The following is a 19,011-nucleotide window of genomic DNA, read 5'->3' as shown; positions in this document are numbered from 1 at the left end:
TCTTGTTCCTGTATGCTTGAGCTGTTCCTAATAAGCTTTATTTAATATTACAGAATGTTTTATTCAATGCTACTGAGCCCCATTGGAGCACTTCAGAGGGGTGGCGGCCACTTTCTGTACTAGTGCAGAGAGCAGCAAGGGCTTGTTGGTGTACAGTCTGAGATGTCCAGGGCTGGTTCACTGAGGCATGAGCATGGCTTTAGTCCCACTGGGGAGTTTGTCTTTTGTTCATTTTTTCTTGCTTGGGGTTTTGTTTTGTTTTCAGTTCAAGTTACACTTGTGAGGCAGCGCTGTGGGAATGTGGATGAGTTTATTAATCTTGTGTGTGGGTGGGACAGTGAGTCAATAGGAATGCTTGTATTTGTGTGATAAATGGAAGGAAGTATTAGAGCTCTTACAGTTGGGTAGTATTTCTTAGATCAAGTATTTTGAGTATTCATCCAGGGCCGTCTGTGTGCAGTATAGATATGGTTTTGGAGAGGACACCTCACCTGACACAGAAGGAAACCAGATTTAATGGTTCTCCTCTTTACTCAGGCTGTTTTCCTAGATTTTTCAGAAGCTGTGTCTGATCTTGTGTCTGCTTTGTTGATGTGTAATGCCTCTGGCTCAGAGTGTGACTCAGATGCCTGTTGGGACCCTTGTGCCCTTCAGGCTCCATGGATTAGGCTCAGCTGTGACTGCCTTCCTTCTCATTCTGCTAAGGTTGTTCCAAACATAACTTACAACTGCTGGGATGCATCCCCTGGAGTGCTGGAGTGAGGGATTGTGCTTTCCGTGCTTTCTTCTTCTTTGGGACCACTGAGCTTCCCCTCTGCATGGCAAAATGTGGGCCCCTCAAATAAAGCAGGCAGAAAAGAAAGAGCTCAGAGCAGCTTGGGAGACATATAGTCTACCAGCATGTACAGCAGCTGCACTGCCATGTGTCTGAGAGAAAAAGTTATAACTTAATCTAACCCTTAAAAAAACCTCTTACCTTAGTCCCTTTGTCTTTTAGGTGGAAGAGGCTTTGCAGAGGATGCTGGAGGGGTGAGATAGCAGAGGAAGTTTCTCCTCATTCCTGTGACAAGAAGTGACCCTGTTGCTGTCTGCTGTCCTCAGTGACACACGGGGGAATTCTGTGAGAAGGTGGCACCAAACTGAAACCTGCTCAAGGGGATCAGGAGACCAGGGAATGGAACAGAAAAAGGCAGAGAGCAAGCAATGTGACAGAATAAAAACTGCAGATAAGTATAACATGAAGCAGAAGGGCAGCGGGGCAGAATGAAGTAGGAAAGGAACAAAAATGTGGAGTTGTGATAAACTCGTGGAAATTCTGGTGGCAGTGGCATTCAATAAAATATACATTGTTGACTCAGGTGTTTCAAAATCTTTCTGTTTGCTAGTGAATTTGGCATCAACATTTGGCCATGTCCCAGTAGAAAGGTCCCACTACAGTGTGGAGGGTGGTGGATGGGGGAGCCTGCCCTTTGCTCCCTAGAGCTTTGCTGAGGCTTGGCCAGCTCTGGGACTACCCTGCATGGGAATTCTCTTTCATACAGCCTTCTGCCCTCAGACCTTTCCTTAACTTCTAAGATTAGCTGCTGCATCATCACAGCTTCAGCTGTCATTGTGTTACCCAGAAAAATGCATCAGTTTCTCTTCCTGTTTTGAGCTGTGACTGGATTTTGAGCTTCTTCCTAGCACCTTCTTTGGTTCCCTGAATCACTCTTCAAAGTCTTTTTGGGGCAGCAGCTCACTCTGTGTGCCCCATGTTATGTGAACATGGGTGACATTCAAGCCATGTGCAATGTGAACATTCCATTTACAGCAGCAAACTGCTTTGAAGGAAAACCTTGCATTTTCCAGAAACTGCAGTGCTTTACAGAATGGCTGGCATCTAAAGCAGTGACAAATAAATCCAAGTGGTGAAATGAGAGAAATATTGGGGCACACTGTACATAGGAAACTAGCAAGCACTGAGCTTCTGTATAGAAGCACCCCTTTGTCTGAAAAATAATCTTCTCCAGGTGAATTCACTGGGTACCTTTGTGTGGATTCATTTTCCTTGTCTATTTTCCAGGTCCATTTTCTTTTTCCTAAACATTCTTGTGTTTGCTGTGCTGCTTGTTGTTTGCATTGTCCCACTCGATGTTTTGTTATTGAGTCAGGTCAGTGGGATACTCCAGAACCTCTGGATGTAGCTGTACTTGAAGACAGAGCAGCTAAGGCATTATTCTCAGGGCCTTTATTACCATTAACTTTATGACCTTTGGTGGCTTTAGGGTATTCTCTGACGTCATCATCCCACTGGCCTCAAAGGTACTGTATATCATGTTGAAACTTCCCAACCAGATAAAATCCCGTGATAAGACTGGTGTTTCAAAGCATGAAATGTAGCTGATGCAGCTGTACAAGAGCTGAGTGCTGCTGAAACAGAGCTGCCTTGCTTACAGATCTGCTGATGGGGAGAGGCTTTGTGATCCCCCAAAATGTCCTGGTCAGGATGCCAGCATGTAAGGCCTGTTCTGTTCCCAGGGAAATCATGGCAGACAAACAACTGCCTTGGCTAATATCTGAAATGCTGAGCTTGTGACAAGCAGAGGCAGAGATGCTGGGGGACAGGAGTGGCTTAGTATGCCCTAGAGTTGTAAGGTGCCCTGAAAAGTTTGGTCTAGCTCCAACTTTCCATGCTTTATCCTGGTAAAATGGAGACATTTTTATTACTGGGAACACATGCCCTCTGGAAAGCCTGCCCCTCTCCAATTTCAGCAGAAGTGGCCAAGTTCTGACATGCACCTTCTGCTGTTTGTCTCAGGCTCTGCTACACGTCTGTGTGGATTGGTTTGGGTTACTGGTGTGTTGGAGAAGAGGAAGAAGCATAACCTGCACACTAAAGAGTGCACAACATTTATGTTCATTCTGAGGAAGAATCTATCTCTGTTCATAGTTGTCTTGTGCTTTGTTTGAAATACAAAACCATAGCAAACCCCTGGGTGCTTCCCTGGAAGCAGATGAGAAATGAACAGCCAAGAAACTCAGAAAAAGCGGTCTACAGGCATTAGTTCAAAGTTAGTTCTTCTCCTTGGCATTGTCTTTGTTGTCAAAGATCATACATACTTTGGGTTTTGTTAAATAAACTGCTGAGTTTTCTGCTTTTCTGTCATTTTTCTGGTCAGTAAGAAGCCTCAGAGAGGGCAGACCTACACACACTCATGCTGAGTCTTCTCTTATCACACATCCCATCTTTGTCTCTGGCCTGTGATAGTACTACGATGGCTAAGAAATTATAATTACTTTTTAAATGTGTATTTGGGTAAGGACCTGAGTCCAAAGTGCTTGAAGCATTACAAGGACTATGTTCTCTTACATTTGCTGCAGGTGGAGAAGGTTTCTTTGCTGCTGGCCTTCCTTGGAGAAGGCCAGAAGATTCTGCATGCCCATGCAACCAGTGATACTGAGAGCAGGCCTCCAGCAGAGCCCAAATGCTATTTAGCATCACAGTTTGAAGATGCCAGGGACCATGAAGAGGCATGCTGAGGTAAAAGAGTGGGCACTGAGTCCAGTCACCTGAGCTAATAACTATCTACCAGCCCAGCAGCTTTACCCATCTTTCCCTCTGCATGTTACTCAGTCACTCAGCAAATGCGCTTGTGATTGGTGACAGTGGGCAAGAACTGTTGGGAAATCATTCAGGAAAGGAAGACAAAAGCTCAGTAACTGGCATCTTTATAGCATTTTCCAGTCTGAATTTGCAGACAGTATAACCTAAGCCTCAGGCTGTTTCTGTGAGGTAAAAAAGTGCAATTATGCCTCTTTTATAGATAAGGAAACTGGTAATACTGATTTGGCCCAGGGGAACAGGAGGCAGAACTAGGAGAACAACCTCCTTTGCCTACCTCATGGCTTTGTTTTTAAGTTACCCTGTTCTTAGAGGAAGCTTTCTGTGAGGCTAATGGCTTTTCACTGCCAACAGGTATAAAAATATACTTTCAACATCACGTATTTGAAATCCTCTGGCACAAGTTGCATTCACATGCAAAGTCAATGACTGGGAGACCCGGTGTCCAGCTAAATCTAAATCTATGCTAGGCTATTTAACAAAGTAGGCACACAGCCACTAAGGTTTATGTCTGGACAATTTTTTAATATGTTGGCCTGTTTTCAAGGCACCTTCCTGCTGGGTCATTTGTGGGCTTCCAATTGTTACATGGAATGTTTGCTGTTGCAACAGCCTTATAGTAAAGACACCCATTTCTTGTAAACTGAAAGAACAGGCTTGGCAGGATGACCATTGTGCCTCTACAAAAACTTCCCATTAACTCTGGGAACTGGACACTCCTATGGCTCCTGAACAAGTGGCAGGTGATAAGTGAGACTGTGCACTTCCTATGATACTCAGAGCCTGGTACTGTTAGTACTGGTGTCTGAGTACTGTTGTTAAGGTTGAGAGTGCTCCTGGAAAAGCTATGGAAACTTCTGGCTTAGATTTTAATTTTTCTCCTGGTTGGGCCAATAGAAAAAGTCAGGTTAACGTTGGAAGCATAGGACTGAACACTTGTTGCTGAAATGGGTCTATATCTGCACTAGGACAGTGCACACTGCTTGCAAAAATTTATGGCAGAGATCCCTAAATTAGTATTGATGAAGGTAGGATGGGTATCAGAAGCTGTTTGCCCCCTCCACCCCAACAACAACATGGGATTCTTCTCCAGCATTAAACTTGCTTTGTAGCAGTATTTTTAAGGGACATACTTAGCTTTTGCTTGAAACCTTAAATGAATTCATTGTGTTTTCAGTTTTTTTCTATTTCTGCAAGATGAAATCCTTCTGTATATATCCCCTCTCAACATAAGCTCATAATAATGCTGGCATTTAGAAAAAGTTCTCTTTTCTGAACTCTTTGGTGCCAGGTTTTTCAGTTAAGTAACCCTTTCCCATGTGACTTTAGAAGCTGATCTCAAAGTCCCAGACAATAATTCCTTATAGTTCTAGAGCTGAGTTTTCTTTCCAATTTCCAAGTAGCTCTGAGGCTGTTAAGTCATATAAAATCAGCTAGTTATAAAGGAAGAAGACCATTGGCTAGTCAATAATGTAGCATCTCATAGATTTTTCACTGGTGTAAAGCAGAGATGTCAAGGAGACAGAGTTTGGGAATATTGCAAAAAGGATACAGGGACACAGACTCTGGAGAGAGCACTGATAGTGCACCAGCAATATCAATAAATAGATTGGAGCATGTCACTGTTTCTACTACAACAGCTGTGTTTTACTGTCTAACACCTGAGGTGCCTCTGCTGAAAAGGTAGAGGCTTGCACATTAACATCATCATGAAATAAAGACTGCTTTATTGCTTGGTGGTAGGGAAAAGCAGGCCAGAAAGGTGAGTGCCTCCCTCTGCTCCTGGCTCTCCAAGCCTGCTGCCAAGTCACTGACTACATCTTCTGTTCATTAAAGTGCAGAAAATGTGCAAGAGGTTGGAAAGTGGCTCAAAAAGCAGTCAGAAAGTCAGTAACAGTCCCCTGACATCCCCTCCCTCCATCACAGCAAGTTCTGCAGTGTAGGTTGGCATAAAATCCTTCCTGAGAGCTTGCTGTGGTGGCGCACTGTCAAACTTCCTTTCTTACTGGGCAGCTCGGGGTGATGTAATCAGGGCCTTCCAGGAGCTGAAGAGGGGGAGTAGCAAGAAAAGAGGGGGAGGGATTTTTTACAAGGACATGTGGCAGCAGGTCACAGGGGAATGGATCCAAAGTGAAAGAGAGTAGGCTTAGATTAGATATTAGGATGAAGTTCTTTGCTGTGGGAGTGATGAGGTACTGGCACAGGCTGCCCAGAGAAGTTGTGGCTGCCCCATCCTTGGAAGTGTTCAAGGCCAGGCTGGATGGAGCCCTGATCAACCTGGTCTAGAGTAAGGTGTCCTTGTCCACAGCAAGAGGGCTGGAAGTAGGTGATCTTTAAAGTCCCTTGCAACCCAAATCATCCTTTGATTGTGTGATTCTATAATTTTGGGGAAAGATCTATGTAACACTTTAAATTTTCAATATATACATAATTTCACAGGGGTGTTGGGTGCTAATATTGTTACTTCCACCTTTTCCCATTATTTACTCCTGAACAGAGACTTGTGGCTCTCTGAGAAGTGTCTGTATCCTTGCAGTGTCTTCATGGCAGTGGACACACCAGTTTTGCTGATGAGATTAGGTATAGGGAGATGGAATGACTTGCCTAAAGCCAGAAAATCTGTGACTTCTTAAATTACTGCAATCATCTTCTGTCTTCTTGGAAATGTAGTATTTTCCCTCCCCTTGGGAATGCGTGTAGAAACATTACAACCTCATGTCAGCTTTCCAGAGGTGAAATCACATATCATTTATACCTGATGCAGTTGCCAAGGTTCAGAGTGGTTTCCCTACTGCTTCTGTTTGATTTGCTGTGAGATTCCTGCTGTGAGCTCTTGAGTCCTTGGAATTATTGGTTTTCCTTTAGTACCTGAGATAAAGGACAACGAGCCGCTTTGATTTGAAAATCCCTAACACAGCTGGAGCCAGGAGGTTCCACCCCCCACTCCACCCCCACCACTGAAGCCAAGTGCCAGGCTCTGCCAGCTCAGCACTGCTGGTGTCACTCTTTCCTGTTCTGCAATGTGCAAACAGCTGGTGACGTAGCGGGGTAATGCTGTTTGAACAGTCTCTCCAGTCAAGGATTTTTCCAAAATAAATTGGACAGGGATTAATGGATGTGCATGTGAGTGTGGTATTGCACAGTGCAGGTGGGATGGAAAATGGAATATGTTATGGCAGGAAATGAGGAAGGGACATTTTCTCAGCAAACCTGGCTGGATGAGCCGGCAGGTGGTGGCAGAGCTGAAAGAGGACAGTCTGTGCAGGACGGATGGAGTGGGTAAAATCCTGTGAGTGAGTTGTGGAAGACGGTAAAAGGAGGCTCCTGCTATTTTGTCTCACCTACATGATGCTATTTAACACTGATTGCCTGCCTAAAGGCTCCCTTCCCACCTCTCCTTTTGCTTGTACCAGTCCTCTAGACCCTCTGCCACTTTGCTGTGGAGCAGTTCTCTCTGCCTGGGTGGGCAGATAGCTGCCTTCTCCTGTGAAGCAAATGGAGTGTTTCATCCATCACACACTGGGCAAAATTAGGGCTTTCCTCACTTTTTATCACTCAGTTTCATGATTTCCTGCAGATGGCTTCATATCATCAGATCTGTGCTTTTATCTGACAGCACCTCCCATGCTCTGCTTTCTCAAAACCACCTGTGAAATTGGCCCATTTTGAACAAATCACTCTTGAGCAGTTTGCTACCGGAGGAAAGAACTCATGACTTATTTTTCGTGGAATGCTATCCCTTGTGGAGGCTCAAAATACGTTTGGTGTGCGATTTCCTAGGGCCTGCTTTGAGAAGACCACCTCAGTTGGGACCAGGCACTTTCTCTCCTCCCTGCATAGATGTGGACCATGGTGTTTATTTGCAAGCTAGACTAGCAGTGATCTCTGGATCTGCAATCCATGGACACTGTCTCAAAGTGGGACAGGAATGACTCATATTTCATCTTGGGGAAACAACTGATAACTTAAGATTTCTTTGGGATGGATTTTCTGGACTGTCTCAATTGACCTGTAGCACTGGGGGACCTGGTTCTGGCAAATTGATGAGGCTGGTATATCTCTGAAATCTAGGGAAGAGAGGATGGAGGAGGAAGCTCCTTTAGCAAGGTATGAAGAAGAGTGGGACTTCAAGGACTCTGTCTCTGGGAGGAGTCCTGGTAAGGGTACTTGAATTGCTGCCTTGAGGGTCCCTCTCTTCCACAGGGAGTTGGTCTGTGCTGTTTGGAGTGTGCCAGCAGTAACACAGGCTTCATTTCTCAGACAGGGTTTCCTTCACACAGGATTACACCTTGCTCAGTACTTGCTCTCGTCTGAGCACTTGAACCCTTGTGTGGGGCTCCTCTTCCAGAAGACTCTTGCCTTGCTGCCATCACATGGTGGCCAGGCTGAGCTTGGCAGTGGATCCTATTTTCCCCTAAGTCCTGACTTCACACCAGGAGCAGAGAGTACTGTGGTGGTGACTGTGTTTGCTTGAGGCTCATGTTACTCTGCTAAGCCCTGGTTGAGGCAGATGTCCCTGAAGTAGCGGTGTTTGTGTGTATTCCTCCAGAGCTGGCTGTCCCAGTGATACCTTCATGGGGCAAGGTGAAACAGTTCAAGCACCAAAATATTCTTCTTTAATATGGACACCTTCTGAATGACCTCTGTTTGTAAAGCAATCCCAGTCAAATGGAAAACCTGACCTCTCCTGGTACGCCCCATTGAAGCAACCAAAACCATTATCAAAAGGTTATGGAGTCAGATTCCTGCTATATAAAGCAAGTGACATTTTGCTAGAAGCATTGGTGTGAATGGATGTTAAAAAAAATAAACAAAGGATTAATTTTCTTTCACAAAAGGAAGGGGTTTGAGTTGGTTGGGTTTTTGTTTTTTTTTTTAACAGTCTCAGAAGATTTCATGAGGAAGATTCCCTTTAGGCTGCTCAGCTCAGCTAAAGATGGTAGGAATTTTGCTTGGTCTTTTGATATTTCATGGGAAATACTAATTAGCCCCAATGCCTTAGTCAGCCACCGTGAAATGCCAGCCAGCCTCTATTTTCTTGCTGATATGACACCAGTCACTGCAATATGTAGAAAAATCCCACCTCCCATGTGCTTCCAGGCTGCCCTTCCACACGGGACTCTGTCCTTGTCCCTGTGTGTCACTGACATAACAGGTCCCATACCTGATTCTTCTGCTGGAGGGGTCCTGCAAGGACAGCAGCAGAATTGGATGATGGGAGAAGAGGAAACAACGGATTTCCCTGCACTTAGCATGCACAGACTGTTAATTAACCATTAATAACTCCACTATGGACACCAGGTTTAACAAGGAAGAGCTACTAAATAACCCAGTGTGGTTTTGCAGGTACATTGCTACATATCTAGATAATATTTTACTTCTGGTTTTAAGCTTTTGCTGTCCTTGCATGATGTTAAACTGGAATAATCTGTTCTCTTCAGAACTGAAAAGCATTCAGGGAAGGGTGCTTAAGAAATCACAGGAATCATGTTAACAAAAATACTTTCATTTTCACTTCCCAGAAACTGTGCTCTCACACAGAGCTTTGCTATATGCCACTGGCACAGCAGCCCCAAAACACATGCTTCAGTGGGAAATAGGGTTTTGGAAAATGTGTAGGAAGTGACACTGGGTACTGAAGTCCTCAGCTCCCCTGTAAAGCTGACCCAGGGAGCAGCAGCCGTGAAATTTTCTTTTCCCTTTGCTGCCAATGTACCTTGGCTCTGACCCAGGAAAACCTCTATGAGAGGGGTAAAATTCAGGTCACGGCTTGGCAAGCCCTTCATTGTATCAAGACTTTAGTTTCCAGGGTGTGGGCAAAACTTAACCTTCCACACATAGATGAGGCACCCTTTGGTAACGGGACTGTTGTGCAAAAACAGGCAATATGACATTTCCTCGAACTCTTGGTTCCCTTTGATCAGCAGGTCTCTCTACAGTGAGCTGACATTGGAAAGGGGGTTAGGAATCTGAGCAAGAAATGAAGAGCTGCTCCAGGGGCTGGGAAAACTATGCTGCTGCTGTCTGAAATAGAAGCAAATACTCTGGATGTTGTTAGATTAATTTCTGGGCTTCACAATTTGTATTCATAATGAGTGAGGGATGTATATCCATGGAGATATGTGTAGAAGCTAGGGTCAGCTTCATGCACTAGGAAAGTTAAAAAAAAATGGCTTGGTAAAGGCAGAGGGAATTTCCATTAATGGAAGGGGTGTGTGGGCCATCAGAAGGAGAAGGAGTGGGCTGGGATAGGGGAAGGAGGAATCCTGCAAGTAGCCACAAACGCAGCGTCTCCGTGGTGCAGGCCAAGTGTCCTGTGGCAAACAAGTGTGCAAAGCTGTTTTCTGGGGCTAGTGAGTACAGCAGGGCCTGGCCCCTTCACAGTCAGCCTTGCCCTGCGAGTCAGCACCCCTCAGGACTTTCCAGGCAAAAGGGCACTGGGAACAGCAGCTTTGGCACAGCATTTCAGGGCTTCATGGGATTATTTATTCACTGCGTTCCTGGAACAGTTCCAGGCTTCCCAGCTCTGCCACCAGCGTACAAATTCATCAAGTACCCACAAGGCTCACAATCTCCAGAGGCATGGGCAGACTGTAGGAAGGTGATTCATATTAAAATCAGTGTCTGAAGGACTGCCAGGGCTCTGGGAAGACCGACCCGGATCCTCGTCCCTTCCACCTCGCCAGATCTCATCGGGGTGATTACAGCAGCAGCCGCACTCTGGATGGATTTCATTGCTGGGGCCATCGGAGGTAAATGCATGAATTGGTGCTTGTTGACCAAAGCAGATAGCTGTGTTTCCTTCTTGTTCAGCTGAAGAGCAGGTCTCAATAGCAGAGCTGAGAGTCTTTCAATGGGGGCTGCTTGTTAAAAGCGTGTTCTTCCTTATTAAGTGGGGAATGCCATCAAAGCGGGATCACAGAGCTGCTGGAGAGGCAGAGCTGCAGCTTGGTCAGCTGAGGTCATTGCCTGCAACCTCCTCGAGTCTGATTGCAGTGGGACAGGGCAAAACTCTAATAGGAAGAGACAGAGGTATTGTGCAGATATACAAACTGGCTTGTATAGCCCTGACAGCAAAACCCTCACGTGTCTGGCATCTAGGGCTCCCAGCAGGCTGCTGGGATGGTGGCTCTGGGGGGCTGAGGGTGTGGTTTGTGAGACAGGAGGGGAGGAAGCACAGTGTCCTTATTGCAGTCAGAATGTCTGGATGAAGGACCTTTGCATTATCTTAGGTCAAGATGTATTTGCAGTTGTGATGGTGATCTCAGAGCAGGTGAGCCAGGCAGCAGACTTTGAGAGAAAGTAGGTTAGCTGTATATAAAAAAAGAGAAGTGTGGAGAGGAGAGAAGTGTGATTAAATTCTAGACATTTTTAGAGCATGTACTGCTCAAACCCATCTTTGTTTTAAACAACAAAATGTACCCATCAGTCTCAGTTCTTCACTGAAATCTTATTAGATTTAGTGGAGTATACAAGATAATATATACCAATATATATTATATATATATATATATTATATGGACCAAAAAATACCCTGAGAAAAGCCTTTGGGTCATAACTGACAGAAAGGCCAGGTAAATCTACCAGGTGGCTGACACACCCAGCCCAAGCCTATATGACAGAGCTCTCTTTGACATTCACTGAAATTTGGCATTTTCCCTCACCAGGAACAGCCTGTGGTCCTGGTGCAGATGTGTTTGTCCTGGGAAGGACCATGCTGAGTCTTGCCCTGCCCACTAATTTCTCATCAGCCAATATGTGCAAGAGGGATGAGGTTTGGCATCTCAGCAGCATCCAGCCCTGGAGGTGCCTGTTGTGCCTATGCTTGGGGTGTTGGTCTTCCAGGGGTGTTTGGAGACTCTTCATGGGAGAGGAGGATATAACCAGCCCCACCATGATAGCTTGTCTTTCTCCTCCTGTTTCCCTTCTGACTTCAGAGCACCCTGTGGAGAAGGAAGCCCTGTTCTAGGGCTGGCAGCAGGATGTCCATCCCAGAAGGATTAACCAAACCTCCTCTTAGACCTCATGGTGGGACAGAGATGATTGCATTTTTTTGCTTGGACTCCTTTGCTTTTTTAGCACAGTTTGAGACAGGTCACTTAAGGACAAACTTCTTTTGCAAGGGAACATGGAGAGCTGAAAACAGAGTTTGAACACGGTCATTCACCTTGGTTTTCTGTCCTGGCTCCCATACAAAGCCAGGGTTTGTGCTGTGACCCCATGTCCAGATTCCAGCATCGTGTTCTGCACAGCCATGCAGCAAGAATCTCCCCTGTGTGCCCTGGACACAGGCTCAGCCTGAGGGGATGCAGGCTGTGGAGATCCAGCTGGGACCAGAAAAGTCTTTGCTTGTTGTAAGGCACTTCACTGACCTCAGTGTGTCAGAGAGCAAGATTGTCCAGCCTGTCCTCTGTGTCCAGCTCAGAGCTTTTCTAGGAGGGATACTGCAACTTCTAATTGGCTGGCAGAGGTGGGAGCTTGCCCATGGACACATGGGAGGTACCTGGGCAGGGCTTCAGGGCCATCATCCTTCCCCTCAGATGGGACAGCTCCTGGGGTTGGACCTCTATCCTGCAAGAACTGGGATGGTTTTGGTGCTGAGCTTGTTTTGGGGTTTATGTTTGCTAGAGCTGAAGCAATTTTCATGTTCCTAAGGAGTCTGTGAACCCAGCTAAGGAGCATCAAGCAAGCTGAGGCAACATAAAAATAAGAGTTTCTGTTTAGTAAATTACATTCTTGTGACCTAGATCTATTTTCAGAGTGTCTTGGAGAAAGCATGGCTTAAGCACCTCTGAAAAACAGCAGAGGTCATGCCCATTCGAATTCCAGCCTCTGGCTGCCTCAGGCAGCTGCACAAATACTGTGCATCACCTCTGGGCAATGGTTTCTGTGTCAATGACATAAAAAACGTAGCATCTTCAGCCCCAGGAACAGTGATCTGCTATGGCTCCAGACAGAAAAAACATGAGAGAAACATGCTTAGTGACTGTGGAGGCTTTCTATAACAGCAAATATGGCTGGATGTTTTAGGAAGCAGTCCTTCCTGTCCAGTAAAATTGAGCAGGAGTTTGGACTAGAGACCTCCTGAGGTCCCTTCTGACTTGAATTTTCCTATGATCCCATGCATGCAGCAGCAGCCTGGGCCATGGCAGGGGGTAGGGATTGATGGCTGGGGCTGGTGATGACTGCAGGATGACTTGACTCTTATGTCAGGAGTAAAGATCTGGGGAAGCGAAGCTGAGGTTTACCCAGTGGTAGTAGTGCAGCAGGGTCTGCAGCAGGACTGGGCTTTTCCACAGCTGGGAGATTTCATGCAGTCCAAGGGCAGATAAAATAATCCCCTTATAGAAGGAACATGCTGTCTCCTTACAGCTAAAGCAGCACCTGCTAGGGTCGTGTGACTGAATGAAGCTCAGCTTGCACAGGGTCTAGGGCACTGATGTTCCCAACTCTGCACAAAACAAAGGTTTTTGAAAGTTGCTGTCTGCCCATCCAGTGCATGGACAACGATCCCTGCTCCTCCCTGGGTGTCTCAGCCAAGGTTTGCCAACAGCTCAGAGCTGTTGCAGAGCTGTTGCAGCCTGGTGGGCTCTGTACAGGTGTCACTTGCTCCCTTGTGATTGCCATCCCACCAGAATCTCTCCTTAATTGAGTTGCTTGCTCAGAGTGACCTGACTTGTGTAGGGACTGTGAGTAATCTATTTTGTGCATTCCGTGTGTGTAGGGGATGCTGCAAGCTCTGCTTAATATGTGGGAATATCTCAGATAAAGGAGGCATAAAAATGGCTCACTAAAATAAAAAGAAGGTAATTCCCCTGGTTTTGCTCTTTATTTTTGTCACAGCTGATGCAGCGTTACTCAGCAGGAGTCCCACAGGAACCCTCTCCTGTATGCCCACTGTTCATTGCTGGCCTTCTTTGATTTTGCTGCGCAAACAGGACACGTGTGGGTCATGCTATCTTAGTCCCAGGCTATTTATATCGTGTGGCAGTGTGCAGAGCCCTCATTTCTCAGCCTTTGATAGACTTGGCCGAGCTCCTCAGCTCTGAAAACCGCTTGGAGTGCTTTGTGCCCCTAAGTAGTGCAGTTCATGGCAGGCTGGGTTATTTGGAGGTTTGGGGGATTCACATCTTTGCTGGGAGCAGTGAAAATTTTGCTTGTATGGTTTCCTCCCAAGTGGAGATGTTTGATCCTTACTGGAACCAAGTTCATGGGGAGCCTTTAGGGCTGAAACAGTCTGTTAAGGGCAACCTACTGGGTTGCTGTCTTTGAATCTAATCGTGTGAACAGGGTGATTTCTCCAGAAGGGAGGTCAGTTCTTGTTAAACACTGACCCAAATCATCCTTGGTATGTGATCTGCATGAGCCAGGGCTCCTACCTTCCTTATCCAGTGGAGTGAGCCAGGACTGAGCTGTGCATGGTGCCCCTGTGTCACCAGCATCTGGTCAGCCCATGCCCATCTCCTCTAAGGTTCAGGAATTCTGAAAACAATGAGATGTGTCAAAACCTTCCAGCTGAGATGGGGTGCTTGGGCTGGGGACTGCAGCTGTGAGGTCAGCACTGTTATGCTGGCACTGTCTCATGTGCTGCTCTTCCCTGGCTGGCAGTGTCCGTGTTTACTCTGGCTGGTGGCCGGGAACCTGGGACAGCGCAGGTGTCCCCAGATTACTTTGTGCATTGTCACTCTCTGCTTGGACCTAAGACATTGCTTCTCCAAGCCACATTATTGCCTGTGTATTCCCCCTTGCCCTCTCTCTTCCATCACTGTCTCTCTTCCATCGAGGCCCTTTTCCCCCCTTCATTGCTGTTTACCTGGTGCCAGATTTGATAGATATTTTTGAAGAACAAACCTGAATTTTCTGCAAGAAAGGTGCTGTTGGTTATTTTCCTCTGAGTAATGCACTTTGGGACTGTCTCCTGGTGACTCACAAGAGCAGCTGCTGCTTTTCTCCAGAGCAAGGGAGAGTTTCCCAGAGCTCTCAGGCAGCCACGTAATCAGAGGTGAACATACCCACACCAACTAACACATTTTTTAGTAGCTCGGGTTTTAATTTTTCTTTTTTAAAGAAGAACTCAGTGAGAGGCAGTTTTCAATAGGTGAGCCACCAGACGTGCCCTGTATCTCTGAATGCCTGACTGTCTCATGGGCTAATCCAGCACTTCTATGAACTTGATCTCTGCCTAAATAACTCACATGGATACAGCTCTATTATTCTTCAGCCTGATTTCCTCTCAGGTGACTTGGCAGGTGATGGACTGGGAGGAGGTTTGCTGGTCTGCACGTTTATTACCTGCTAGCACTTAGCTCAGAGCTGAACAATGCAGTGAGGTGAGATCTATTTATTATTGCAACAGAGGGAAATCCGTGTTGGAGCTCTTTAGCCCTCCTTACTTGCCATTAAGGCAGTAGCTTTGTCTCAGAGGATTAATAGACATCCAGCGGCTATTTTAAGGCTCTAGGAGCGAGCGTGGGTGTTGCTGGAGGATTGACACCGGCCCGGGAGCTGGACATGCCGACACGGCATGTGATGCTCAGCCGGCCGCGCTGGGCGGGCTCGGCAGCCGCTGCCTCTGGACACTCCCAGCGCTAATCCCTCCCTGCCCCAAATCCCGCCGAGCCCTGAAAACCAAAGCTGCTCCAGACCGTGTGAGTGGGGATGCTTGGCACCTCCCGTGAGGATGCTTGCTCACAGTTCAAAGATGCTTTAGTGCCTGAGCTGAGAGGGGAAACAAATACAGCCCAGGGTCCTCCCTTCATCCTTCGGGGGCAGTGCTGTCAGTGTCTCTCCCTGTCTCATCTTGCTCCATCTTGTTGTTCCTGACAAGTTTCCCACACTCCGTTTCCTCCTCTGGGCGAGCCTTGGTCACACAGAGAAATCTGCATTTTTCTCTGTCATTCGTGGCTCAAATGTCATTACTGGAGCTCAAGAAGTTTGGTGCCAGGCACTGCTGGGCTCTGCTATTCCCCAGTGCCCTTCTGTGATGGGTGAAAGGTCTGTTGTGACATGTGCTGTTAACCATCTCCGACATATCCTCTGTTTCAGGTGGTCTAAGCACAGCCGTGGGTTATCCACTGGACACAGTAAAGGTACCTGTTGGAGCTTTATTTCTTGACTATAGAACAAAAAAGAAGAGGAGAAGAGGCCCTTTTGTTTTGCCCCTTCTTTTCAAAAAAATTGTCCCATGATAATACTTTATCTGCATTACATCTCCATATCTCACTGTATTTGGTTGTGTTTGTCTCTAAAAAAAATTAAATTGTTTGGTCATGTTATTTTATGGTTAATGATCTGATTTGCTACTATGGCATTTGTTGTTTTATTAATTTTAATATTATAGCTATTGTTTTTATTTATTTTAATATTATATCTACATTTTAAAATTGTCCCTGTATTCCCAGGTGAGAATTCAGACTGAGAACCACTACAGAGGATTTTGGCACTGTGTTCAGGAAACATACAGGACCGAAAAGGTAGGTGCCTCTCAGTGGTATTGCTGATGCCAATTGCACATGCCTTGTTTCAGAGCAGCAGAGCTGCCTGTCAGTCTGGGGAGGATGGGCACCAGTTGCACACAAGCATCATTTGGGAGAGGGCTCAGGGTGAAATGTAGCTTTGTTGATGAGCTGTAAGGTGGGACTAAGTTTTGACTCAGCAATGTACAGCCAGTGCTTTTGAGCAGATGCTTTCCCATGCTGTTCACCCTTAAACTTTTCCTTTCTCCTTCGTTTCCCTCGAGGTCCGCGGATTTTACAAAGGCGTGACCGCATCAGTCCTCGCTGTATCCGCGGTTTCCTCCGTTTCCTTTGGCACATACAGAAACTTCCTCAGTGCCATCTGCAAGCTGCGATACGGGGCTGCAGATGCCAAGCCATCCGAGCTGGATGTTTCTCTTGCGGGAGCTGCTGCCGGCGCTGCCCGGGTAGGTAAACAGCCCGCAGGGAAAGCACGACAAGAGATCTTGTTCACAAGCACAGGCCACTGGAAAAGCAGGGAATGTTTCTTCGGTCCGGGAGGCCACAGGGGAGCCTGCAACAAGTCTGGTGGGTTTGTTTTCGCAGGGGAGGTCATGCTCTGCCCTCGCTGCCCCTTCAGTGGTCGGCTCCGTGGCGTGGCCGAGTCCTGCTGGGCAGCTCATGCTGGATTTGGTTTGGAGTGCCAGAACGTTTAAGAACATGCCACTAACATGACACAGACCTTGGCAGCAAACACAGAACAAGGAAGAGAACACAGCATAGGCAGCAAACTCCCCAAGTGGCTGTGATGGTGTGTTTATGTAAGACAGACATAACTCTGAGTTAAAGCATGGGTCGCTGCTTTCCCAGCACAAGCATCGCTGCAGGAACGGGCAGAGCACAGTGCTGCCTTGCCAGGACTTAAAACTCAGCAGGGTACCACTGAGAAGTGATGCTGCCTGGCAAACCTGCAGGATCCTGGGGCAGGGGGCAGGCTGTGTCCAGGAGCAGTTTCCCAGAAGCAGATGAGGGTGAGCGTCCACAGGTGCTGTGAACGTGGTGGAGCTCATCCCATCATGCCCATGGCATGCTGGGCAGAAACGTGTGCCTGGTCACAATCCTCTTACACAGCAGTCCAGATGGTCAGGTTTCTAGGTGTTTCCTAGCAGTCAGTGACTCAACATGGGCTAAATTTTTATAGTCTGGATGGTCTTGGTTCAAATACAGATACAAATAAGAGCCCTGATGTATGCTTCCCTATGGCTGAGGACATCCCTCTTCCCGCACCCATCTAGTTTAGCAAGTAGTTACAGGTATTTAATATCCTGTGTTGATTCTGCCTTGCCTTCCTCTCTGCCCAGTGCAGCTCACACATGTGTTCTGTTGCTGCTGGGTGGAACAGCACAGGCAGAGGGGAGGAGGCTGGAGCTTGCTGGAGCTCACAGACAATACTATTGCCTGAAAAGCTGTGAGACAAGAATTCACAGGAGGAAGATCAAAACATTGTTTACCTGTGAGGGTTAAAATGCCTTTCTCTGGTGTTGCAGGTTGTGTTGACAAACCCTAGTGAGGTGGCTAAAGTTCGGATGCAGACTCAGAGGAACCCACACCCTTCCACCACACATCAGCCTGTTTCCAAGCCAAAGTACCGAGGGTCTCTACACTGTCTGAAGGTTATCATCAAGGAGGAAGGTTTTGGGGGTGTCTACAAGGGCTGTTCTGCATTACTCTGCAGGGATTGCTCTGCTTCTGCAATATACTTCCTTTCCTATTCTGTACTGTGTGACTGGCTCACACCAGATGGGAGAAATAAACCAGGTAGGTACTGGGAAGCATCTGCCATTACCTGCAAATATGGCTTATTTAGTCACACACTAAGGGGGAAACCAGACTCTAGGCAAACATCACCCAGTACCCATCAAACCTCACCCAGATCCTCATGAGGAGTTGCTCTGTGTGCACTAGTTTTGGCCCCAGGCCTAGTTTCAGCAGCCTTCATGCAAGGGCTTCAGTGTCCCCACCTTGTCCCTAAGCAGCTCCTCCTCCTCCTGCAGGAGGGGTTCTTACCCTCTGCTGCCTGGAATGTGGATATGAAATCCTGTTATTGCAAAAACAGGGTAACAAGAAATTAAATATGGACAAAGCTCCTGGGAGCCATCATGGAACTCAGACAAGGATCAGTCTTGAAGTCCAGGTGGAGAAGGTAAAGATACTTCAGATTCTTTGTTGTGATTTGGCTCCAAAAAGCAACTATCCACTTTGAGAAAAGATTGAATAGCTAAGATTAGCAGAAGAGCATCTCCTCAAGAATTATAAAAATTAGATCCATCTGAAGAGGGTGTGAGTGCTCTCAGGCTGTACCACATCTAGTTCACATGGTGTTCAAAGTGCCATGTGTGCAAAAATTCTCTGAGATCACTGGAAACACACAACTGCAAGAGCTGCACAAGATAACTCCCAAAAAACATGAAAGTTACTGAAGTTTGTTGTCAAATCTGAGATGGCTGTAGCTGAACAAATGCAAGTGAACTGCCCTTCTCCCTTCACTCTCTCCTGCAGGTTTCCTCGTTGTGCTGCTTTCTGGTGGTTTTGCTGGAGTCCTGGCCTGGGGATTAGCAACTCCCATGGACGTCATCAAGTCACGCATGCAAACAGATGAATCGGACCAGCACAAGTACAAAGGCCTGATCCACTGTGTGAGGGAAAGTGTGAGAAAGGAGGGGGCAAAAGTGCTTTTCAAAGGACTGGGTTTAAACTGCATTCGTGCCTTTCCCGTGAACATGGTAGTGTTTGTAACATATGAAGGAGTATTGAGATTTACAGATCATTACAGAAACAAAAAATAGCTTGTTCCATTCTGTCCAAAGTGTATTTCATTTATTTATTTGTTTTGTAAGACAACATCCACAAACAACTGTTGAATTGATGGACAGCATAAGAAGCATGGACATTTCA

General features: G+C 46.6%; 1 protein-coding gene across 5 annotated transcripts; it reads left to right on the top strand.

Annotated features, from left to right (window-relative positions):
• The first annotated feature begins 10,105 nt into the window (after positions 1 to 10,105).
• Positions 10,106 to 18,916, top strand: SLC25A47 (solute carrier family 25 member 47). 5 transcript variants are annotated; one of them, XM_068192457.1, is made up of 6 exons: positions 10,106 to 10,353; positions 15,647 to 15,690; positions 16,003 to 16,074; positions 16,341 to 16,523; positions 17,604 to 17,874; positions 18,616 to 18,916. In XM_068192457.1, exons 1-6 carry the CDS (start codon positions 10,326 to 10,328, stop codon positions 18,900 to 18,902), a joined length of 885 nt encoding a protein of 294 aa, XP_068048558.1. In that variant the 5' UTR covers positions 10,106 to 10,325; the 3' UTR covers positions 18,903 to 18,916. The 5 variants fall into 5 exon arrangements, with proteins under 5 accessions (XP_068048558.1, XP_068048559.1, XP_068048561.1 ...); XM_068192458.1 differs by lacking the exon at positions 16,341 to 16,523 and having other exon boundaries at positions 10,111 to 10,353; XM_068192460.1 differs by lacking the exons at positions 10,106 to 10,353; positions 15,647 to 15,690; positions 16,003 to 16,074; positions 16,341 to 16,523 and adding an exon at positions 16,739 to 16,867.
• The last annotated feature ends 95 nt before the right edge of the window (positions 18,917 to 19,011 follow it).

Source organism: Anomalospiza imberbis, chromosome 6 (assembly GCF_031753505.1).
Source record: "Anomalospiza imberbis isolate Cuckoo-Finch-1a 21T00152 chromosome 6, ASM3175350v1, whole genome shotgun sequence".
NCBI lineage: Eukaryota > Metazoa > Chordata > Aves > Passeriformes > Viduidae > Anomalospiza > Anomalospiza imberbis.
The sequence above is the reverse complement of the archived record's forward strand: the minus strand, read 5'-3'. Positions and strand labels throughout refer to the sequence as shown.